Genomic DNA, 22,043 nt, shown 5'->3' with positions numbered 1-22,043 from the left:
ATGCGGCGTATACAAAAGTGCGGCTATTCTATGGATTTTTCTTCCATCGCAAGGGGGCGGAAGTAGAATCCAAAATAAGATAAGACGTGTAAATCAATGCAAAGAAGAATAGCAGAAAGTGCAGATAAAGAGCAGATAGAACACGCAGGTACTTATTTTCAAATCCTCGCCCCTTCATCATGGAAACCACAAGAAGAAGCTCGTATGCAAGTTTTAAGTTGAAGGCCATCGAGCTTGCTATCCACGAAGGAAACCGCGCTGCGGCACGCAAGCTTAGCGTCAACGAATCCATGGTAAGGCGGCAGCGGGAAGAGCTCATGCAATGCCAAAAGTCGAAAAAAGCTTTCAGAGGACATAAAAGCAGGTGGCCTGAACTTGAAAATGTCCTGGAGGACATTTCTTTTCAACATAGATATCTGCGGCTTATAGCCTTAAAGCCTTTTTTACTTTTTTTTTGTAATAGAGCGGATGCGGTTTATTTACAGGTGCGCTCTATAGTCCAGAAAATACGGTAGTTAACGGAGAAGATGTCTGTCTTATGCCATCTGGTTTCATAGCTTAGCTTGATGAATGGCGGACTGAGGTAACTACTAGCCCACCGTTGTCAAAAGTCATCAAAATCACATTCTTACATAATGTGAAGTCCTTCCAATGGGCCCCATTTTGTTTTTCTGCCCAACTCTCAGGAATAAAGCAGGCGAAAGTCTTTCAGAGTGACTTTGGAAGCAGGCATGCTAACAGTTACCACAGACAACCATTGTTTTCGTGATGCTAATTAGTGACGGCTTCAGCTTCATGCCACGGAGAGGCTAATAAATAATCCGAAAACAAGGTCAAAGTGGGAGAATCTGTGCTCCTCCTCGAAGAATCTTCACCGGACGCTCGGAATAGCGCCATAAAAGGAGAACTCATTAACGATGTTAATGAACTTTTCATCGGCTCATTTCCTCCACCAGGCGAAGACGCCTCCCTGCCCCTCAGCAGCGGGGGCAGCTACCAGATCCTGGTCAACAACGTCTTCTACTTCACCCAGCGGGTGGTGGACAAGCTGTGGCAGGGGATGTTCAACAAAGACTCCAAGCTGGTGGTGGACTTCATCGTGCAGCTCATCGGACAGGTAGCAAGCCAAATGACACGTATTCCTAGGCTCAGAATTTATTTTTGTAAAACCGACTGCACAGTATCATAATTAAGCAATGCCAGTTGGAGTAAGCATATTAAACCAATAGGTGTGTGTGTGTGTGTGTGTGTGTGTGTGTGTGTGTGTGTGTGTGTGTAAGCAAGAGAGAGACATGAAGCAGCCCCCCCCTGTTAATTGTCTTCCAGTTAATGTGGCCAGTAAACACGAGGGATTAAATTGGATTAGCAGTCATCATGGCGGCTGACTGAGTGAAAGCACACACATTGCATATATCTGTTTAATCCATTTACACCCCGCCTGACTGACAGGTGAATGTGTGTGTGTGTGTGTGTTTATTGTAAGTCGCCACGGAGAGGCCCTTCAATCACAGAGCAGCGTCTGTTTCTTGTCTCTTGAGAGGGAATTAAAAATGGAGGCACGCGTTGGATACTCCTTTGACATGAAAAATTCAGACAAGTCATTTTTCCACCAATGTTTTTGAGAAAGGTTAATTTGTTTGTGAATTATTGTCTTCTTCGATAACTTCATTTGGACAATATAAGAAAAGGCCACAAGTTACAGTGGCAGCCGGTGCCCTTTTAAAAATCAGCAAATAACCCCCCCTACCCCCGATTGCAAAAAGGCAGAAATAAATTCCACAGGAAATGATAATAATAATAATTATAATAAAACTAGTTATAACTTAATTTAGCGGGGAATTAATGAATAATCAAAATGACTTAAAATTATGGAGAAATTAGCAGGAAGTGGAAGTTAAATATGTGAAAGTTGTTTTTGAGAAAACCCTTTTTTTTTTTTTTTCTACCAGTGGAATCCCAGCAGAAATGCAGGGCTCTCCTCCCGCCCGGTCGCTCTGCCCGGACTTTGTACCCCCGGCTCTCCATGTAATTCCCTCTCCACAGAGATTTAGAGGATTAACACCCCTAATTTGATATTTCATACATAATGCGCCGTTGTGCTGCGGGAATATCTGGGGGTTTTAGCCATCGACGGGCCGTACCGTTAGCATCGGGGGCCGACGGGAGCAGCAGAGAGGACGCCGCCCGGACATCCGGCTTTATCCTTTTATTCAAAATTTACACTTCTCTCAATTTTTATTCGTGTTGTCAGGGCACCGCCAGATTCTCAACTTCCCCACAGCCCCTGAAGGGATCTTGAGTAACCGTATATGTAGAAATAGCCAAGTCGCCGGGTCCTGCAGGGTATTAACCGCCTTCAGCTTCAGCCAAGAGAAGAACAAATCTTCTCACCGCTGAAATACTTCTTTACTCCAGTCCAGTAGGAAGGAGCAGCCAGCCGGAGCTTTCATTAAAAACCCTCTCATCTCCACCCGCAGTCAAAGAGACGCTCCCAGGGTCTGTCGCTGGACACCATCTACCACTGCCTCAACCGGACGGTGCTCTACCAGCTCTGCAGGCCCCACAAGACGGTGGCCCAGCAGGTGGCGCTGCTGGACGCGCTGCGGGTCCTGACCGTCAACCGCAACCTGGTGCTGGGCCCGGGGAACCACGACCAGGACTTTGTGGCCTGTCTGGCTCACTGCTTCATCTGCCTGCACAGCGGCAGGTAAGGAGGATGCTCAAGTATTAGCCTATTTTTTTGTTTTTTGTTTCGTCGTCTCCGGCGAAAAAGTAATCCGGGTAAGAAGGAGGACGGCCGAGGATCCGCGGAAAACTCAAATGTAATCCAGGAAGACATGAGTAATCTGCTGTTTCCTCCCCGCCATCACATAAACCGTTAATATATTCACCCACTCGCTCGTCAAAAAGGACTTTTTCTGGAATCCATATTAGTGATAAGTAAGATTTGCTGACTCATCTGTCTCCAGTCTGATTGAAATTCCATTCTAGGGGAGTTTTGGTAAGATAAGATAAGATAAGATAAGAACAACTTTATTTATCCTGAAGGAAATTGTGCCAGAGTTTCAAGCAAAACATAACAATAGTAGATAACAGTAGGAAGGAGGGAGAATAAGAAATACAATAAAATATAAAGTGTTAAGGTTAAGGCTATCAAGTGTTTTAAGGTCTTAACAAGCACAAACATTTGAATATTCCCCTCGGCTGAAGGAAGAGGAATGTTGTGGTGCAATTCGGTACGCACGCCTTTTTTTCTGCGCTTTGCTTCAGCGCGCCGCCCTCAGCAGTGTCTGTATGGGATTATTTCCGCCCCGCTCTCCTGCCTCGGTGATATTCCGGCTGTGAATCCACGGGCGCCGGAGGGATTTGAAAGCTCAGATGTGACACTCCTGGTGATTGATCAGGCGGGTGGGGAAAAACGTGCATCCGGAATCACCTGCGCGTCGTCTTTTCCCATGTTTGACATGGATTTATTCATATTAGCTTCCTGGCTAATATTAGCTTATAAAAGTAAAATTTAAAAATGAGCTCCCATTAGATGTTTTCAGATGTAACTTGTTTTCCCATCATCGCTGTGACATGCACGAGTTTTTCTGCATGCACCAAAAGCTCACACTCGCTTCCCAACGTGTTGTTTGCAGTTGTGTGTGTGTTTCAAATGACCCAAGGAACGTAAACACACTCTGGGAGCACGGAGTAGGCTGGTTCTGATGTTTTGTGTGTGTGCGTGTGTGTTTCCTTCCGTAGTAGCGTTGAGGGCTTCGGCCTGGAAGCGGAGGCCAGGATGACCACGTGGCACGTCATGATGCCTTCAGAGAACGAGACGGACTCCACACACAGCCACGACGTCAGCGAGGGTCAGATGGCACCTTTTTTTTTTTTTTTTTCAGTAAAGCATCCAGACAATCTGACAGGGTTTTAAGCCCTAAAACAGATCGATCGTATTTCACATTGTGATCTTTTAATGATTGATCCTTTACATTCACTGTCAGCAAGTTACAGATTAAGTAACTTAACGCTGATCATTAAAGCAATGTCAATTTTAACATCATAATTATCCATAGCACATCGAAGGCTTCAGTTGGCATCAAAGCTAAGTTAAGTCAACATCACTGCCGTACATCAACTTTATCAACTTATCATAATAGATGTCAATTTTTGAATTGGAAATCAGTTAACATCACAGCAGAGTCAGTATGACATCATGGCAGTGTCATTTCACCGTCAAAGCAGTCAATTTAGCAACAAAAGTAGGGTCAATTTAACATCAGAGAAGAGTCAATTAACATCACAGGAGGGATTGATATAACATCAAAGGAGGGATCGATATAACATCAAAGGAGGAGTCAATATAACATTGTAGACGAGCCATTTTAACATCACAGGAGTAGTTAATATAGCATCACAGAAGAGTCTATTTAACATCCTAGCACTCAAAGCAGAGTCAACATTACATCACAGAAGAGTCAATATGTCATCAAAATGTCAATTTCACGTCACTTATGGAAATGTCACGTGATAGCAATGTTGGTTTACCATCGTAACAATTTCAAATTAACATGACTGACATTAGTTTGACATTATGGATGTCAATATAGCATCAAAGGTCTCAATTTACAGTGAGATGTCAATCATAGCAAAGTTAATTTTAAGTAAAAACAAATGTCCCCTTATCATTACATCATCAACTGAACAGCAGAAAGAGATCATTTAAAAAAAATAACCTTGACATCAGTTTACCTTGTTTACCTTCACCCTGTTGGTGAAGGTAAACACACACACACGCACACACACACACACACACACACACACACACACACACACACACACACACACACACAGAAAAAAGAAAAAAAAAGAAAGCAAGAGCGATCAACTTGCAACAAAGAATAACTTTAGTAGCATTGTTTTTAGTCTGTAACAGAAGATTATAAGTGCATCAATTTGCCTGAAATTCGAAAAAATATTAAATCCTAATTTAAACAAAAAACATTTTTTGACCGACTAAACCAGACCTGGGCATTTTACGGCCCGCAGTCCACATCCGGCCCATTGTGCTTTTTTTATCCGTGCTATTTTTTTATTCTTTTACTATTTTCTTTTAATATTTCAGTATAATCAATCAGTTTTGAATTAGAAGCTCATTATGTTTTCCTTTTGTTTAATTTTGTTTGGATGATTACATACAAAATAATGTCATTGTGGGGCAAAAAATGTAAATATTTAAATTGCAGTTTGTTCAATTTACATGATACGGAGTTGTCCCGTGCATAAAAATTAAGTCAGAAATGTGGCCTGCCAGCCAAAATAATTGCCCACCCCTGGACTAAGCGATTTGATACTGAAAAATAAAATAAAATAAAATAAAATAATAATAAATAAACTCAAATTGATCAGCAACATTAACTCGGATGCCGGCCTTTTTTTTAGACATCGGTCTCTCCTCGTCTCTAAGTCACAGCCAAGCACTACATACACTTCGTCTTATTACCTCATCTAAGCTTTCGTTTGTCTCATTATGTCCCTCTCTCACCGCCTTTCTTATCATCCCTGTCAAATATTTTACCATGGTGTCTCTTGAGGGTTTGTTCCCTGCACTTCAAATGTCCTGCTCTGTGCCGTGGGTGCACATCCTCGGTGCAAAAAACGCAACACCATAAAGTTAATACTCTGCGCCGCTATTTGAGAAACAATGGTTTATCATGTGTCAGATTTATGTCAGGTGGCAACAAAGTGATGACGTCTGTATTTAAAGACAAACCGTCAGTAGATGTTTTACTCCCATTGAACTGACTGTATATTTGAAATAGAAAGTCTAGTTTTAAATGTATACAACAGTGCACGTCATGGAATTATGTCCCGAGAGTCCCTCCACGGGATTCATTTGTGATGCCAGTCAGTTTCGCAGAGGTTTAACAGTAATCCAAATATCTCAGAAAGAGATATTGTCTTTGGGATCCTCCCCCCTTACCGAGTCGTTAAAAATGCCCCCCCTCCCCGTGCAGGGCGGCAGCTGCTGCTGAAGGCGGTGAACCGCGTGTGGACGGAGCTGATGCACAGCAAGCGGCAGATGCTAGAGGACATCTTCAAAGTGTCGCTGCCCTGCAACGACCGAGGACACGTGGACATCGTGACGGCGCGGCCCGCCCTGGAGGAGCCCGCCCTCAAGAGCTGGCAGAACCACCTGGGTGAGAGACACCGCCGATGGCGGACCCAAAAACCATCCTGCCAGCGGCAAAGGGAGTGCATTTTTAGCGCATGAGCTCACAGAACTGATGGTTGGGGTTTCCAAGTGGGCGCTAAGGGGCGCCCTATTTACTGGAAACAAACGTTTTGTTGCATTAGAACCTCACTGGAGAGCACTTACTGCTCCAGGAATTAGACCGTCCCTAAGGATTCCCACATCAGCTGTTATCATTACTGCATTACTGGAATGATAGCAATCCATAATTGGCTATTAATTCTTAAAATAAATCGCATTTTACTTTGCGGGCAATGCCTTCAATACATTTTTTATTGCAAATAATGCATTCATTAAATTTTGCATTTGCTTCATTGGTTGTTAAATTTCCTTTAAAGTAATGGGAGTGACTGATTTATGCATATGTATATATGCATATATATATATCTATCTATATATAGATAGATAGATATATATTCATTGCTTGTTAAATTTCCTTTAAAGTAATGGGAGTGACTGATTTATGCATATGTATATATATATATATATATATATATATATTCATTATATTTGTCCAGATGCCAAATAAGAGCAGTTATAGAGTTGAAAATTTGCTAAAAAGTAAGATGATAAAATCCCAATATTGTTTGTCATGGTTCATTACTTTAAAAAGAATTTGATTATAACTAAGTCTCATAATTAGTAAAAAAAAACAAACAAAACCCTCACACTACCACACAGTTCACGAGAAGAAGTACATCAGTCGTGGAGAGGCGGTCACCCCGGCAACGCAGTCCAAACTGTCCAGGGTCAGCAGCGGCTTTGGACTGTCAAAGCTGACGGGCGTGCGGCGCAACAAGAAGGAGAACAGCCTGAACAGGAATAGCCTCTCGGCACAGGTACACACACACACACACACACACACACACACACACACACACACACACACACAAAATTCGTGCCCATCGCATGTGATTACCTGTCCTCTACAACCCCAGGAGACGTTCCAGTGGATGTTCACGCACATCGCGGTGGTTCGAGACCTGGTGGCCATGCAGTACAAGGAGTACCAGGAGGTAGGACACTCTGGATGCGATCTCATCAATCAGACCTTTGGTCGTCATTTCCTGGACGGTCGGAAAGCCCCGAGAACCCAAACAGGGTCATTTATTAAACTCTACTTATCTGTGAGGAGACCTCAGAATCCTCAAGTCATTGTTGGTCTCCTTGGATCCACTCTGGTTTCAAGTGTAAACCATGGACCAAGCCAGACCATAATAAACACGGATACCGGCCCGCGACTGCCTTGTCGGTTTCCCGGTCGCTTGTCGGATCGTCCGGTCCAGGAAGATCTACGATTTCACTGGATTTTTCAATGCGAATATAGCATTTTATTGGAAGTGACGCATCAACGCCGTGCCTCGCACCATCCCCCCCCCTCCTCCCGTCCCTCCCCAGCGGCAGCAGAACGCCCTGAAGTACGTGACGGAGGAGTGGGGGTGCAAGGAGTACGAGCTGCTGCGGGAGCGGGGCCTCTGGGGCCCCCCCATCGGCTCCCACCTGGACAAGTTCGTGCTGGAGATGACGGAGGGTCCGTGTCGCATGAGGAAGAAGATGGTCCGCAACGACATGTTCTACATCCACTACCCCTACATCCCTGACACCGAGACCACCACCACCTCGGCACAGGTACCCCCCCCCCCCCTTGTTGCCATGGTAACCAACGCACGACATTATCAGCCGCGATCCGGTTCCTTTTTACATTTAGAGGACAAAAAACGGTCTGAGAAAAAAGTGAGGTTTCAAAGATTTGATGTGTTTTTTGACTTGGTGAAAAGAAGTGGTGAAATAAACAGCCACCTCCCAACCCTCAAGGAAGCCTACAAAGATTGTAGTTCATTATTTGGGGTTCGTTAACTTTTCACCCTGGGGTCCGTCTCCATGTTGGTCGCAGCCACTGGAAGGCGCCACAAAGTCTCCCAGTTGAAGGACACAGTTTGAGAGAGTCAAGTGTGATCTGAGGACAACGCTCCATTATTTCGCAACAGGGCCAAATCATAGCTGGTGTGATGTGTTTTCACTTAGCTTAGCTTAGCTTTAGCGCAGTGACCCCTCTTTCTTTCTCCCTCAGGGGACAGTAACGGTGCCCCTTTGTAAATAGCTTCAAAATGAGTGAGAAAAACATCAGTCCAGATTGAAAGACAACCATCACCGAAGAGGCAAAACGGTTTTGATGAATAATCAATGTCATTTTTCCTTGGAAAATCTAATCTAGCATCTGTTCCTTCCCCCCACCACAGTCCCTCTGCCCCCCTCTGGTGCCCCTGGTGGCCTCCCCTTGGGCCCGGGGCCGACACACTCCCCAGGTATCAGTGTCATGGCCACGCTGAATCGCTGCATGATAATAATCCCATAACTAACCACCCGGAGCAGAAAACTACAAGCTTAGTCTGAAATATAAATGGACCTGTGGGTTTGCAGTGGAGCTTCCTGTTAGAAACTCACCCAGCAACCAGTGTGTGTTCTCAGGTTGTTTCCTCTGGCTCTGTATTTTGAATATTTAGGTGTTTGTGGTTCAATGACAAAACGGGCCATCACATTCTCTGTCTCCAAAAAAAAGTTTAGATCTTAGATCTGAGGATGTCATGATGTTCTCTCGCCAGACACGCGACAGCTAATCGCGGTATTGATTAGTTCCCGGCCCTTCGGTACACAATCGGTCGAAATCGGCGCCGCCCGACACATCGGTTATGTTCTGATGCAAAATGTCCGGTCGCAGCATCAGAGCACAGAGTCAGCCGGAAGGAAGTAAAAGCCGAGCGTCTTTGTCAGGTTGCGCAGCGGGGGGGCGTGCTGCAGTTACACCCCCCGGCCACTAGGTGGCAGCACAACATGAGTATAAACTGTGTATTTAACTTACTTGTGGTCAAAATAACGCGTATCAGCAGGAACCCAGTCAGCAAGTAATCAATTAATGTCAAAAGTAAAGTCGATCAGCAGTGGTATTGATTAACCAGCGATGGATTTGAATCAATCGGTCGAGGCAGGACTGAGTGTATTTTGTGTTTTCCTTGCCCTTATGTGACCGTAAACATCCCAGGAGAATTTTCTCTACCATCTCACGTTTACAGACCCGTCATCTAATCGATCGATCAAGTTCTGTCTCAGTTAGAGCGTTTCCAGACCCGTCATCTAATTGATTGATCGAGTTAGAGCTGTCTCAGTTAGAGCTAACGCCCCCTCGTCCATCCGTCCCGTCTCCAGAAGCCCCTGCGGTACCGGCGTGCCATCAGCTACGACAGCAAAGAGTATTACATGCGCCTGCTGTCGGGGAACCCGGGCATGTACCAGCACTCGGTGGAACACAGCACCGAGGGCGAGACGGCCCAGCACGAGCCCGAGCACGGGGAAGACACCATCGCCAGGGTCAAAGGTCAGCCCCCCCCCCCTCCCCCTCGGTGTTGCCAACTGCTGAGTGCATGATGAGTGCATCATGTGACCCGGCGCCATGTTTGTAGTTCTCTGACTTAATTGCTGATTCCCCAGGCCTGGTGAAGGCTCCCCTCAAGAGGTCCCGGTCCACGGCGGACGGCGCCGATGAGGAGAGTCAGGAGCAGTTACAGGAGCAGCTGCTGGAGTCTGGAGGCCCCGAGGAGGAGCAGAGGACCGACAACACCTCGCTGCTGCGCCTCCTGGAGGAGGGGGAGAAGGTGGGGGGGGCAGGGCAGGACCGAACCAACTGCAAGTTTCATGCATAAATCTGCGAATTATTATCATAACTCCCCTCTGCCCGTCTCTGGCTCCAGATCCAGCATATGTATCGCTGCGCCCGCGTGCAGGGCCTCGACACCAGCGAGGGGCTGCTGCTGTTCGGGAAGGAGCACTTCTACGTCATCGACGGCTACACCATGACGGTGTCCAGGGAGATCAGGGACATCGACACGCTGCCCGCCAAGTAGGCCCCGCCAGCTGTCATAAAACATTTGAACTACACTTGTAACATGTAACAGGTTTTGTAACCTGGCAAACGGATCAATCTACGTCCGCGGGGGATCCAAGAGAGGAAATTGCATTTTAAGAATAGGGATAGGCTTTATTTTGACACCGCTTTGACTCGCTGTTCGAATCCCATCTCTCTCATTGTCACCGAAACAAAACTAACACACAATCATACGTCCGCTTGACGGTAACCAAACTCCATTTACAAAACAAGCATTTTTAAAGCGTGACAGTTGGGCCAGTTGATGAATCCAGGACAAATCCAACTCTTCATCGAGGTTATCTAACAGCCTTCTGGTATTGTGTTCAACCCAAAAGGCGATACGCCGCTATCTGTGCTGCCCCCTGTGGCGCTGCGGGGAACTGCGGCCAAAACCGTCACGGCACGTCCGGTGGGGCTGGTTTTTCGTCCCCGCAGCAGATGCTGCCCTAGTTTTAGTGGATGCGATGCAGTTCCATCCCATCATGTCCGGGTGACAGCACAAGTAAAGCAAAGTCACATGACATCCCCAGGTAGTTTCCGCGTGCAGACAGCTCGGGGAAACAAACACGGGTAACCGCGAAGGGTGCGGCTTTCCTCGAGCTGAGGCGTCACCTATCCCAAGCTCTTTTACGAATGCGCGGCCGGTGAACGCCGCAGCCTCCGCCTCAGGTGTTCCTCCGTGAAATCCTCCGCCCAGGGACCGTCCTGCACTGCAGCCAATATTTGCCCCCCCCTCTCTCAGGCAGGGGATGAAATCATGCATGGCGGGATGATGTCATGGCTGCCGAGGGAGCACACTCAGGGATATAAATACGAGAAGGCCTCAGAGCTGCAGAGATTTTACATATTTATGGATATTTTTTGAAAGGTTGCCGACGGCAACAGCCAGGAGCGGGACTCCCATTTCCTCCCGAGGTAGCTCTTATCAGTGTTTTCATTTTCTCTCGCAGATAATTTTCTTTGGATTAAAAAGACAAAACAAAAAGCAAACGCAATCGAGTGACTCACGTTTGACTATAAAAAATAAATGATTATGATAAGAACTTTTAATCATAGGTTGGTGAAAGGCTTCTGAAGGCAACTGTGTTTAAATAAAATGTATTATGGAGTATTATGTATCACTGAGGAGTGAAAGAAAAACAACACATCAATACATTTGTCAATACATTTGTCAAAAATGACAGCTATTTCAACAATTTACGGTGTGTGCATGTGTGTCTGTCTGTGTCTATTTGCACGTGCGCGCGTAGTTTGCACGAGGCCATCATCCCACGGGGAGCACGACAGGGCCAGAGCCAGCTGAAGAGAACCTGCAGCATCTTCGCCTACGAGGACATCAAGGAAGTGCACAAGAGACGCTACCTGCTGCAGGTTAGTGCAGGCACACACACACACACACACACACACACACAGAAACACACTCATACCCCTTAGTGTAAAGCATTCAGAAGCCTTAGGCATCACAGCTGCTCAGTGGATCTGTGTGTGTGTGTGTGTGTGTTTTGTGATCCTGCAGCCCATGGCGGTGGAAGTTTTCTCTGCGGATGGAAGGAATTACCTGTTAGCTTTCCAGAAAGGAGTCCGCAACAAGGTCTACCAAAGGTACACAATCAGAACCCAACAGGGCTTGTGGAAGAGATGAGTTTATTGTTTTGTTTTTTTTGTTGTTTCTAAGAAATCTGTTTGTCCTGCAGGTTCCTGGCGGTGGTGCCTTCACTGGCTGACAGCTCAGAGTCCGTCTCCGGACAGAGACCCAACACCAGCGTCGAGCAGGGGTGAGAGCGCCCCTTTTCCCAACCCCCGGGTGCTATTTCGAAAGGAATATTTCGAAAGAAATTTAAACAATCATTTAACATCCATTCATACAGGATATTCATACAATCCTATACAAATATCAGGAAGGTGGTTGGAGAACGTTGTCATAAAAGACAAGAAATCAGTGAAATATTGTATTTATGTACTTATAATATCATCAAATAAAATGATAACACACTATATTTAAGGTGCCTCACTCAACACCATACAGGCATATAAAAATGAAAAAGAAACAATAAAATTAAAACAATAAAAGTGACAAATTGCATAAATCCTTCTCTCTTTCTCTCAACATACATATATATATATATACATATATATATGTTTATATATAAAAGAAAATGAAAAAATAAACTCCACAAACTCAAACATCAGTATCATATATTTGCACTAAACAACCTGGAAAAATTCGCAAAATATCACCTACACCTTTTTCTGACCAGAAAAGCAGTTAAAATTCTCAAATTCAATATTTTGCATACATGGTTTTTCCGTAAATATTTATATTCAGTACACTCTTATTTTGTTATGTTAAGGGGTGCTGATTAACACCATTTCAAAAATCTGCTCAAAAGTCTAAAAGTTACAAGTTAACCAACAGAAAACACCCCCCCCCCCCAAAAAAAGTAATAATAATTATTATTTGGAGGAAAGTCTGCAAGAATTTCTCTTGCAATCAACAAAGCTACAAAGCAACATAGGCTCTCACAAAATTATGAAAAATACTAGAAGTTAATTTTTTTTTTCCCAAATTCTGTACTTTGTTTTTTTTTTTTTTTGATGATTATTTGTGAAAAGCAAAAAGTCAGTGTTAAAGCGAACGTCCTCTCCGTCAGGTCGGGGCTCCTCAGCACGCTGGTTGGCGAGAAATCTGTCACCCAGAGGTGGGAGGTAAGGATGCGACGGCCCCGTTCGATCATCGGTCGGTTCCGCGACTTGGACCTTCATCTTTAACCCCTTGCATCCCCATTTTTCCAGCGAGGAGAGATCAGCAACTTCCAGTATCTGATGCATCTCAACACGCTGGCGGGGCGATCCTACAACGACCTGATGCAGTACCCCGTCTTCCCCTGGATCCTGGCCGACTTCGACTCGGAGGCGAGTATCCCGCGCTCACACGCCCAGACGGACGCTCCGATCCTGATTGGCCGGTTCCCGGTCCGAATTGAACGTTTTGCTGCGATCCGATTTTAAAAAAAAAAGAGAGATGCTCCTCTCTGTTTATAACAGTTATAACACAGTAAGATGTGTCTATTATTGAAAAGTGACCTGTCTGGCTTAAACCCGCCTCTTAGCCCATAGACAGCTGGGATTGGCTGCAGAGCCCCTTCAACCCCCGAACAGTGTACATATCTATGAGTGTGTCCACTTACGGCCGCCATCATCCCATCGCTAACACACACGTGCGTTGCGTTTCCTACCGCAGGAGCTGGACCTGAACAACCCCAAGACCTTCAGGAACCTGGCCAAGCCCATGGGGGCTCAGACCGACGACCGGCTCACCCAGTACAAGAAGAGGTACAAGGACTGGGAGGACCCCAATGGTAGGAGCGCGCACACACACACACACACACACACACACACACACACATACGTATGTTAACAGCTCCTACTAACAGTACAAAATAGCCAGGTATAATAATAATAATAATAATACATGGGATTTTTATAGCGCTTTTCATGACACTCAAAGACGCTTCACAAGTAAAAAAAAACAGAGGGAAAAGAACATACACAGAATTATTGGGAAGAAGTCCAAATTGGAGAGTGTTGCGATGAGCGCCAGTCCAGGGACAAGCTGGAGGGGCTTCGCCGGTGTGCAGCTGAGTGTCGTGCTGCTGTGAGGAGGCAAGTGTTGGAGCTGGATGTCGGAGATGGATTTTTGGTGGAGGGAGAGATGGTGGAGCAGGAGGAGCAAGAAGATTTCGGCCGATGGAGATGCCGTCTTGCTAGGCGCCATCGGGATCCGGAGTTTCGAAAGGCTAGCCGGCTAGCTAGCCAGCCAGCCAGCCTGCTCAGGTCACCGACGTATCACAATCAGGGTAACTTTATTTGTCCCCGAGGGGCAAGAGGAGGGCACATGGGCTAGCATATCATCTATAAATAAATGAAAATAAAAATGAATATATAAAATGGAGGTAACATTAAAATACAATAAAATAAGTTAAGAAATCAAGTGTAAAATAAGAGATGTATACACTAACATCTGTCAATATGTTCATCTGTGTAAAGGGCAGGAGAAAAACTACATTTGCGCAATGCGCTCTGCTTTTATACAATAAATACAACATCATCTATGACATATAGTACGTGACTACATTTAAACAACAAAATATTAATCATGCACCATGATAAGTCAAAAAAGTTAGTTGTAAAAATCAGTCATGTGTAATATATGTGTCACAAATGCTGAAGTGCTTCTCCATACAGGAATAGGGAAAAATGGACTTGGTCTAAAATGTTTCCACAGCTAAAGCGCAAGTGGATTCAGAATTACCCACATGTTTGACGTTGTCTGTATTCTGTACGTGTGTGTGTGTGTGTGTGTGTGTGTGTGTGTGTGTCAACCCAGGCGAGACCCCCGCCTACCACTACGGCACCCACTACTCCTCAGCCATGATCGTGGCCTCCTATCTGGTTCGGATGGAGCCTTTCACCCAGATCTTCCTCAGACTCCAGGTCCGGCTCCTCCTCGACCTCACGTTTGTTGTTTCTTCTCAGCTGCAGTCTTTTAATAAGTGTTTTTTTCCCATTTCTGAAACATTTAGCCTCTAAGGACTGAATAACATGCTTTGATTACTTGAGAAAGGGGTAATAACAGGGTCATTACAGCATTTATTACAACACACGACTGACTTCCTGAAGAACTGGTCATATTGTAAGTGGAGTAGAATAATTAGTGTGGACGGAGAACATCTAACACACACACACACACACACACACACACACACACATAGTATGTATTAAAGTTGGCCTGCCTCCATACTTTTAGTTTGTGTCATTAGTCATTGGACTCTGCTCTCCGGCCCAAATGCCTGACACGCCACTGAGGAGTGTGTGTGTGTGTGTGTGTGTGTGTGTGTGTGTGTGTGCGCGTGTCATTAACAGGGTGGTCACTTCGACTTGGCCGACCGGATGTTCCACAGCGTCCGCGAGGCCTGGCTCTCCGCCTCCAAGCACAACATGGCCGACGTCAAGGAGCTCATCCCGGAGTTCTTCTACTTGCCTGAGTTTCTGCTCAACTCCAACAATTTCGACCTGGGTGAGTATTTTTTTGGGGCGGTGGGCAAAATTGTTTAGTGCAAAGTTAACACGCTGCCGTCTGCTGTGGGACAACGCAGGTGCCAAGCAGAACGGCACCAAGCTTGGGGACGTGATCCTGCCCCCGTGGGCCAAGGGGGACCCCCGGGAGTTCATCAGGGTCCACAGGGAGGTGAGAGACCCCCCTGCACCCGGAGACGCTCACTCAACGTCCCCGTTACATGTTTTTCACGATTTTCTGAGTTAATTACACATCAGTAAAAACAAAACTGCTTGGAGTGAATATTGAGGGAAAAAAAAGATTAAAAATGAAAAAATTGAATTTTCTTTCAAAAATTCCTTCCTGAAGCCTGAAGAGAATTTATTTTTTACATTTCGTTTTACTTTCTTGCTGTAAGTGATGGAAAAAAAGAAAACCTGTTTATTGACCTTGAACTCATTTCAAAATTCTGTTCTTGAAACTATTAGTGTACAGAGACAGATCTAATCCCTGATGCAATGAAGTGTCTGTGCACGATGTAATAACCGCATTATCAGCGTGTAATAAACAACGGTGTCCCCCAGGCTCTGGAGTGCGACTACGTGTCGGCCCACCTGCACGAGTGGATCGACCTGATCTTCGGCTACAAGCAGCAGGGCCCGCCGGCGGTGGAGGCCGTCAACGTCTTCCACCACCTCTTCTACGAGGGCCAGGTGGACATCTACAACATCAACGACCCGCTGAAGGAGACGGCCACCATCGGCTTCATCAACAACTTCGGACAGATCCCCAAACAGGTCGGGACCGGGGATTCAAAGTCAAAGCGGGCGTAGTGATGTGTGTGGGGCGTGGATTATTATTGATTGTTGATCAAACCAGAGTATTTGCCTCAGTTTGATAGGTTAATACGCCTACATTTTTTTTCAATCATTTTCACGGGATTTTATTTAATATTGTCCTATTTTTTGTTTCCATCTAAGGTGGAATCAGGCTCTACCTTTGTATGAAGGGCTTTAGATAGACAGATAAATTCATAAATACTAAATACTAATGGCCACAGATATAAAACAAAAAAAAATGTGACCACTAGAGGGCGCCAACACCTTTATGAAGTCCCTTCACACTGGGAAGTTTGAGTGTGTGTTCAAACCAAACATGGGAAACAGTGTGTATGTGTCTGTGAGTGATTGCTTGTGTTTAATTACTTGTGCGAATGTTTGTTTGTGTGTGTGTGTGTGTGTGTGTGTTCTAGTTGTTTAAGAAGCCCCACCCACCCAAACGAGTCCGTAGCAAAGCCAACGGTGACATCGCCAGTGTCCCTCCGAGCTCCAACAGCGACAAGATATTCTTCCATCACCTGGACAATCTGAGACCCTCCCTTGCTCCTGTCAAAGGTAAGCACACACACTTACACGCATACACACACACACACATGTGTGCGCATGCTAACACACCAACAAGCCCCTGCATTGGTGAAAGTGTTTTTTTTTTATCTGAAATATTCAGGATTTGCTCTTGATATTCAATTATTGTTTTTTTATTTGTCCTCACAGATTATTTTTTCAAATTTTCCCGTTGATTTTCATGCTTGTCTTGCACATTTGCACAGTTTTTGCTGTGTTCACCATTTTTTTTATGATTAATTTCTACTGTTGATTTTAGTTTTTGTCAACTTTTAGCAAATCTTCTTTCCTGGATTTTTTTGCGGGGGTTAGTTTTCATGCATCATCTTAGACCTGCTCATCTCCTCCTCCTCCTCTCCCTTCGTGTGTCCAGAGCTGAAGGACCCGGTGGGCCAGATCGTCTGCACGGATAAAGGCATCCTGGCCGTGGAGCAGAACAAAGTCCTGGTTCCCCCGGCGTGGAGCCGGACCTTCGCCTGGGGATACGCCGACCTCAGCTGCCGCCTGGCCAACTACGAGTCGGATAAGGTCAGCGGAGGGTTGAACTCGGGGTCTCACCTCCAGTCAGCGGGACGTCCAGGCTTTTAGTTTACTTTATTTGTACATAAATAGGGCAAAAAAATGCTAAATAATAACTTTGTTGTTTTTCTAGGATTTGGGAAGCCCTAAAAAGTCCTACTATAGTTAAACACATAACCATAAAACTTAAAAGATAAAGAAATACAAATAAATATGTACAAAACTGAATTCCAAACCAAAAAATAATAATAAAAATAATAAGCATAAGAATAAGAACAACTTTATTTATCCCGAAGGAAATCGTTGTGCCAGAGTTTCAAGTCAAACAAACCAATAATAAATAATAGTAGGAAATTGTATAAACAGTATAAAAAAAAGGGGGAGAATAAGAAATACAAATAAAACTATAAAGTGTCAAAGTAACAAGTCAATATAAGTAATCGATACCAACCATCAATACACAAGGGGGCTCAATGATTAGTGCACTTGCATCACTTGATTGACACCCAAAAGATGCTATAGTTATATTTTAAGTGATTTTAGATGGGTGGAATTTTCTAATCAAATCAACTGAAAATCCAGAAAAATGCTGGAGGGGTGGAGACGATTGGCCGGACCTCTACTGTCACCATGAATTTGGAAGTTGAAGTTAGAATCAATTTGGTCAACATGCTGCAACAAGGCCGTGAACAAACCTAAAAACAAAATCAACCAAACGAGAAAGTGGTTCGAAATCAAAGATGGGAAGGATGTTGAATAAAGGAGCACAACCGGACACTGTTTTTGACAAAAACGCTTTTTGCAGAAGCAAAAGAAAATAGTTTGAAAAATCTCTTCGTTAAATGTAAATAATTTAAAAATTATGTAACTACCAGTCTGTAATGTATCCGTGTTGTTCATCTGGGTTGTTTGACTTTGGATTGTTTAAAGATTTTTTTTTTTTTTTTTTTTTTACTGGTTGTTATGGTTTGACTTGTCTTGTAGCTTTTTTTTTTTTTTTTTTTTTCTCCTGCGAATCGTCAGTTTCGATTTTCAGCGGCGAACTTGCTCCGCCGGTTTGCTTCACCCGCAAACCGCAGGAAATCGGAGCGCGTCAGTGGCTGCAGGTGGCTCCCCCTGCCGGTCCGTTAGTGGAAGGGGAGTCCAGCTCTAGACTCATTCACACGCTAAAAAAAAAAACTTCAGGCTCCGACAGAAATGAGCTCTTTAACCTCCGGGATGAGAGGAAGTAGACGGCGGTGCGTGTGGTGACCCCTGTCCGGCTTCATCTCCATCTTCCCCCAAGGCGATGGTGGTGTACGAGGGGCTTTCGGAGTGGGGGCAGATCCTGTGCGCCATCTGCCCCAACATGAAGCTGGTCATCACCGGGGGGACCAGCACCGCCATCTGCGTCTGGGAGACAGGAAGCTCCAAAGAGAGGGCCAAGTCGCTCACACTCAAGCAGGTACGAGCACACACACACACACACACTTTCACACACACACCGCCCTTGCTGTCATGTGATTATAAGAGCTGTGTCACTTAATTATGCTATCACCCATCTACTAGATGTCGCTGTTTTGCTGTCTTTAGTTGGGAAAACAGAAAATAAAGGAAAAGAGACACTTCCTGTTTCCTGTTTATTTTTCCTTGAGTTCATTTCTAGACGCTGCTTTCCCTTTAGCCCCGGTGAAATGCTAAAGCACTCATCTGAGTCTCAATCTGCGCTCCCTCGCTGTAGGCTCTGCTGGGCCACACGGACGTTGTGACGTGTCTGACGGCGTCGTCGGCGTACCACATCGTCGTCAGCGGCTCGCGGGACCGCACCTGCATCGTCTGGGACCTGAACAAGCTATCCTTCGTCACGCAGCTGCGGGGACACCGGGCGCCGGTCTCTGCGCTATGCATCAACGAGCTGACGGTGAGGACCCGCCGCCGGGTGAAGCCGGCTTCGCACAGGGGGCTCCAATTCGTCACACTGTGTGTGTGTGTGTGTGTGTGTGTGTGTGTGTGTGTGTGTGCAGGGGGATATCGTGTCATGCGCAGGAACCTACATCCACGTGTGGAGCATCAACGGGAGCCCCATCGCCAGCGCCAACACCTTCACGGGACGCAGCCAGCAGATCCTGTGCTGCTGCGTGTCGGAGATGAACGAGTGGGACACGCAGAACGTCATCGTCACGGGACACTCGGACGGCGTCGTCAGGGTAACCGCTCCCACCAGTTTTTTTCCAAGATAAGGGGTTATTAATTAAGTTAAGAAATGTATTCTGTCATGGTAAATTCATTTTACATCACAAAACTGTTTTCACTCGCTGCTGGCTTTTAGAGGTTGTGTGACTTAAACATTTTTATGTTTGTCTCCGGTAAAATGTTTTTTGCCATCTGTGTAGTTTTGGAGGATGGAGTTTCTCCAAGTCCCAGAAACCCCCGCTCCGGAGCCGGCCGAGCCCGACGTGCCCGACTGCTGCGCCGAGGAGAAGATCGGTGAATCCCGAGGTGTCGCGAAAGCGTCCGGTTTTTGATGCTTCCGCGGCGGGCGGGCGCCTGAACGCATTTTGTCTTGCAGAGGGAGGTGAGAGCCACAACAGCGGCGGCGGCGGTGACGACGACAGCAGCGAGTCGGATGGAGACGAGGCCAGTCTGAGCCAGGAGCCCAAAGTGCCGCGAAACCCGTCCAGCGGAGGAGGCAGCCAGCCAGGCAGCGCCGTGCACAGACCCAGAGGTAGGCATCACGCCATACGTGCCCTGTCCGGCTTGCTGGCTTGAGCTGGCCGGTTCCCTTTGTTCTGATTGGCCCGTCTCAGCCCTTCCCTTCCTGAACTGACACACACTTTGTTGTGATTGGCCAGCTGCTTTCATGACGTCCTAATATGTCCCATCCTTTTACAGTAACAAGTCTGACGTTACGGCTGAGTGTTAGTTTCAAATGATTGGAGGAAGAAGTGAGAATGGGAGGGGCCTCCTGCTTGTGATGTCACAGTTGTGAAACTACTGTGTTTAAACAGAAGGTTTATTTAATAATAAGACCAGTTTTTGAAAATGTGACTTCAGTATGCTAAATTGACTCCAATTCCCGGAAATAGTCTCTCAGCCTCCATAATCCAGGTTTATCTCCACCCTCCCAGGACCCCCCGCCCGGGCCGGGACCTCCTGGTCCATGGACAGCGGCTCCGACGACTCCCACCGCTGGTCAGACACCCTCAGCATCGACGAGAAGGACGGCTTCGTGTTCGTCAACTACTCCGAGGGGCAGACGCGGGGGGTCCACCCTCACCCGGGCCACCTGGGCCAGACCGCCGTGCCCCTGCATCCACCCTCCACCGAGGCCCGGACCTACAACCAGCTAAGGGCAGGTGGGTGACGCTAGGCTAGGTAAGGTATGGTGGCCTCATTTTTCCCCGGGGTCAAATTGAAAGATAGGGTCCTGAATCCACATTTGAAAGGTTAAAAGTGTTTTTTCAGGAACTAGTGTCATCGCTCCTGAACTTTTAGCTCGCGGCTAACATTGACATCACATGGATGCACTCCAAGGGCTTCTATTTTGAAGAGCTAATTGAGTATTCAGAGGAAACATCAGCATGGGTTCCTCACTGATTAATGGATGAATCCTTTCAGAGGACGGTGTGTTTGTGACAGTGTGTGTGTGTGTGTGTGTGTGTCAGCAGGCTACAGATGGGAACGCCAGCTGGTCTTCCGGAGCAAACTCACCATGCACACGGCGTTTGACCGCAAGGACAACGCTCACCCAGCTGAGATCACCTCCCTCGCCATCTCCAAGTAAGCGATGAAGACCTCATTGTATCCCGTAATCTTAATCGGCATATTGAAGGGTCATTTTGAGGTTATTCTGCACACCTGTTTTAATGAAAGACTCATCCTGTTTTCAATCCTCCATCTTTTTCTGTGTGTGTTCACTGAGCCGAAAAACCTGACCCATATTTGTGCCAGCCTGGCGTTGTAGATGCCACCGTCGGTCCGTTTACCGACCTCTTAATATAACTTGTAAAAGTACGTCATGAGTCAACGTGACCTCAACACGCCGCCCTTCAGTGTTCACGGGGTGTAACCGCGCCTGGACACACACTTACACACCGAGCCAGTCGTGCCTCAGCGTTCATCCTCACCTTTGCCCTCGTCTCTCCAGGGACCACAGTAAGATCCTGGTGGGCGACGGGCGCGGCAGGGTCTTCAGCTGGTCGGTCAGCGACCAACCCGGCCGCTCCGCCGCTGACCACTGGGTGAAGGACGAGGTGGTGGACAGCTGCTCGGGCTGCGCCGTCCGCTTCTCGCTCACTGAGCGACGCCACCACTGCAGGAACTGCGGACAGCTCTTCTGCCAGAAGTAAGAACACCGCCGCAACTCCCCTTAGGCTCTTCCCTACCGCTCCCATCGTCGGACTAGTTCAGTCGCAATTCTAAAACATGCTTGATTCTTCTTCTTCGAGCAGATATTGCTGCATGGTTGGAAACAAATCATATTATAGGCTAACGTAGTACTGACAAGACCTTTTTCCAACCTGAATTAACAGTCACTGTTGAAAAAGCACTCAAAATGGACTGAATAAGTGTTACCTTTGTACATTTTGGAAATAGCACATCTGAGTATCTGCATCAACTCTGATCAATAAATTAGTCACGTATTAAAAATACTAACACTTAAAATTGTATTAAAGTAGTGATTGACCTGTAAAAGTACACGATTAATGTTTTTTTTATCCCAAAATTTGATTTCTCCAGCCTTGAAATCTCAAATTTTACAGATACATGTTTTTTTGTCGTTGTTGCTTTTGAGCTTGAGTGCTGCTCTGGTTTTAAATTAATTTTCAGTCCCTCATTTTTTTGTATTATTAGCATTTTATCTTGTTTGTACTGTATATGTTGTAAGGTAATTATTTAATGAGTATTTTCACTCATTGATGT

At 46.0% G+C, this 22,043-nt stretch overlaps 1 protein-coding gene across 2 annotated transcripts in view; it reads left to right on the top strand.

Annotated features, from left to right (window-relative positions):
• The window catches only part of wdfy3 (WD repeat and FYVE domain containing 3), a 98,661-nt gene that overhangs the window by 75,602 nt on the left and 1,016 nt on the right, over nt 1–22,043 (top strand). The window contains exons 37-67 of one of the 2 annotated variants that reach the window (XM_086169171.1): nt 957–1,117; nt 2,478–2,707; nt 3,748–3,857; nt 6,006–6,188; nt 6,923–7,080; nt 7,180–7,257; nt 7,640–7,870; nt 8,482–8,547; nt 9,446–9,614; nt 9,728–9,891; nt 9,988–10,136; nt 11,414–11,534; nt 11,680–11,765; nt 11,858–11,938; nt 12,815–12,869; nt 12,957–13,076; nt 13,405–13,522; nt 14,551–14,657; nt 15,087–15,240; nt 15,320–15,411; nt 15,804–16,016; nt 16,472–16,613; nt 16,996–17,150; nt 18,427–18,585; nt 18,862–19,041; nt 19,145–19,327; nt 19,514–19,619; nt 19,690–19,845; nt 20,249–20,476; nt 20,789–20,900; nt 21,268–21,465. In XM_086169171.1, coding sequence (XP_086025297.1) covers nt 957–1,117; nt 2,478–2,707; nt 3,748–3,857; nt 6,006–6,188; nt 6,923–7,080; nt 7,180–7,257; nt 7,640–7,870; nt 8,482–8,547; nt 9,446–9,614; nt 9,728–9,891; nt 9,988–10,136; nt 11,414–11,534; nt 11,680–11,765; nt 11,858–11,938; nt 12,815–12,869; nt 12,957–13,076; nt 13,405–13,522; nt 14,551–14,657; nt 15,087–15,240; nt 15,320–15,411; nt 15,804–16,016; nt 16,472–16,613; nt 16,996–17,150; nt 18,427–18,585; nt 18,862–19,041; nt 19,145–19,327; nt 19,514–19,619; nt 19,690–19,845; nt 20,249–20,476; nt 20,789–20,900; nt 21,268–21,465 — 4,465 coding nt within the window. The remainder of the gene's footprint in view (nt 1–956; nt 1,118–2,477; nt 2,708–3,747; nt 3,858–6,005; nt 6,189–6,922; nt 7,081–7,179; nt 7,258–7,639; nt 7,871–8,481; nt 8,548–9,445; nt 9,615–9,727; nt 9,892–9,987; nt 10,137–11,413; nt 11,535–11,679; nt 11,766–11,857; nt 11,939–12,814; nt 12,870–12,956; nt 13,077–13,404; nt 13,523–14,550; nt 14,658–15,086; nt 15,241–15,319; nt 15,412–15,803; nt 16,017–16,471; nt 16,614–16,995; nt 17,151–18,426; nt 18,586–18,861; nt 19,042–19,144; nt 19,328–19,513; nt 19,620–19,689; nt 19,846–20,248; nt 20,477–20,788; nt 20,901–21,267; nt 21,466–22,043) is intronic. The other variant, XM_086169172.1, reaches the window with a different exon arrangement.

Source organism: Fistularia commersonii, chromosome 22 (assembly GCF_037954325.1).
Source record: "Fistularia commersonii isolate RoL2024-O1a breed Wild chromosome 22, RoL_Fcom_v1.0, whole genome shotgun sequence".
Lineage (NCBI taxonomy): Eukaryota > Metazoa > Chordata > Actinopteri > Syngnathiformes > Fistulariidae > Fistularia > Fistularia commersonii.
This window is presented reverse-complemented; position numbering and strand designations above follow the sequence as displayed.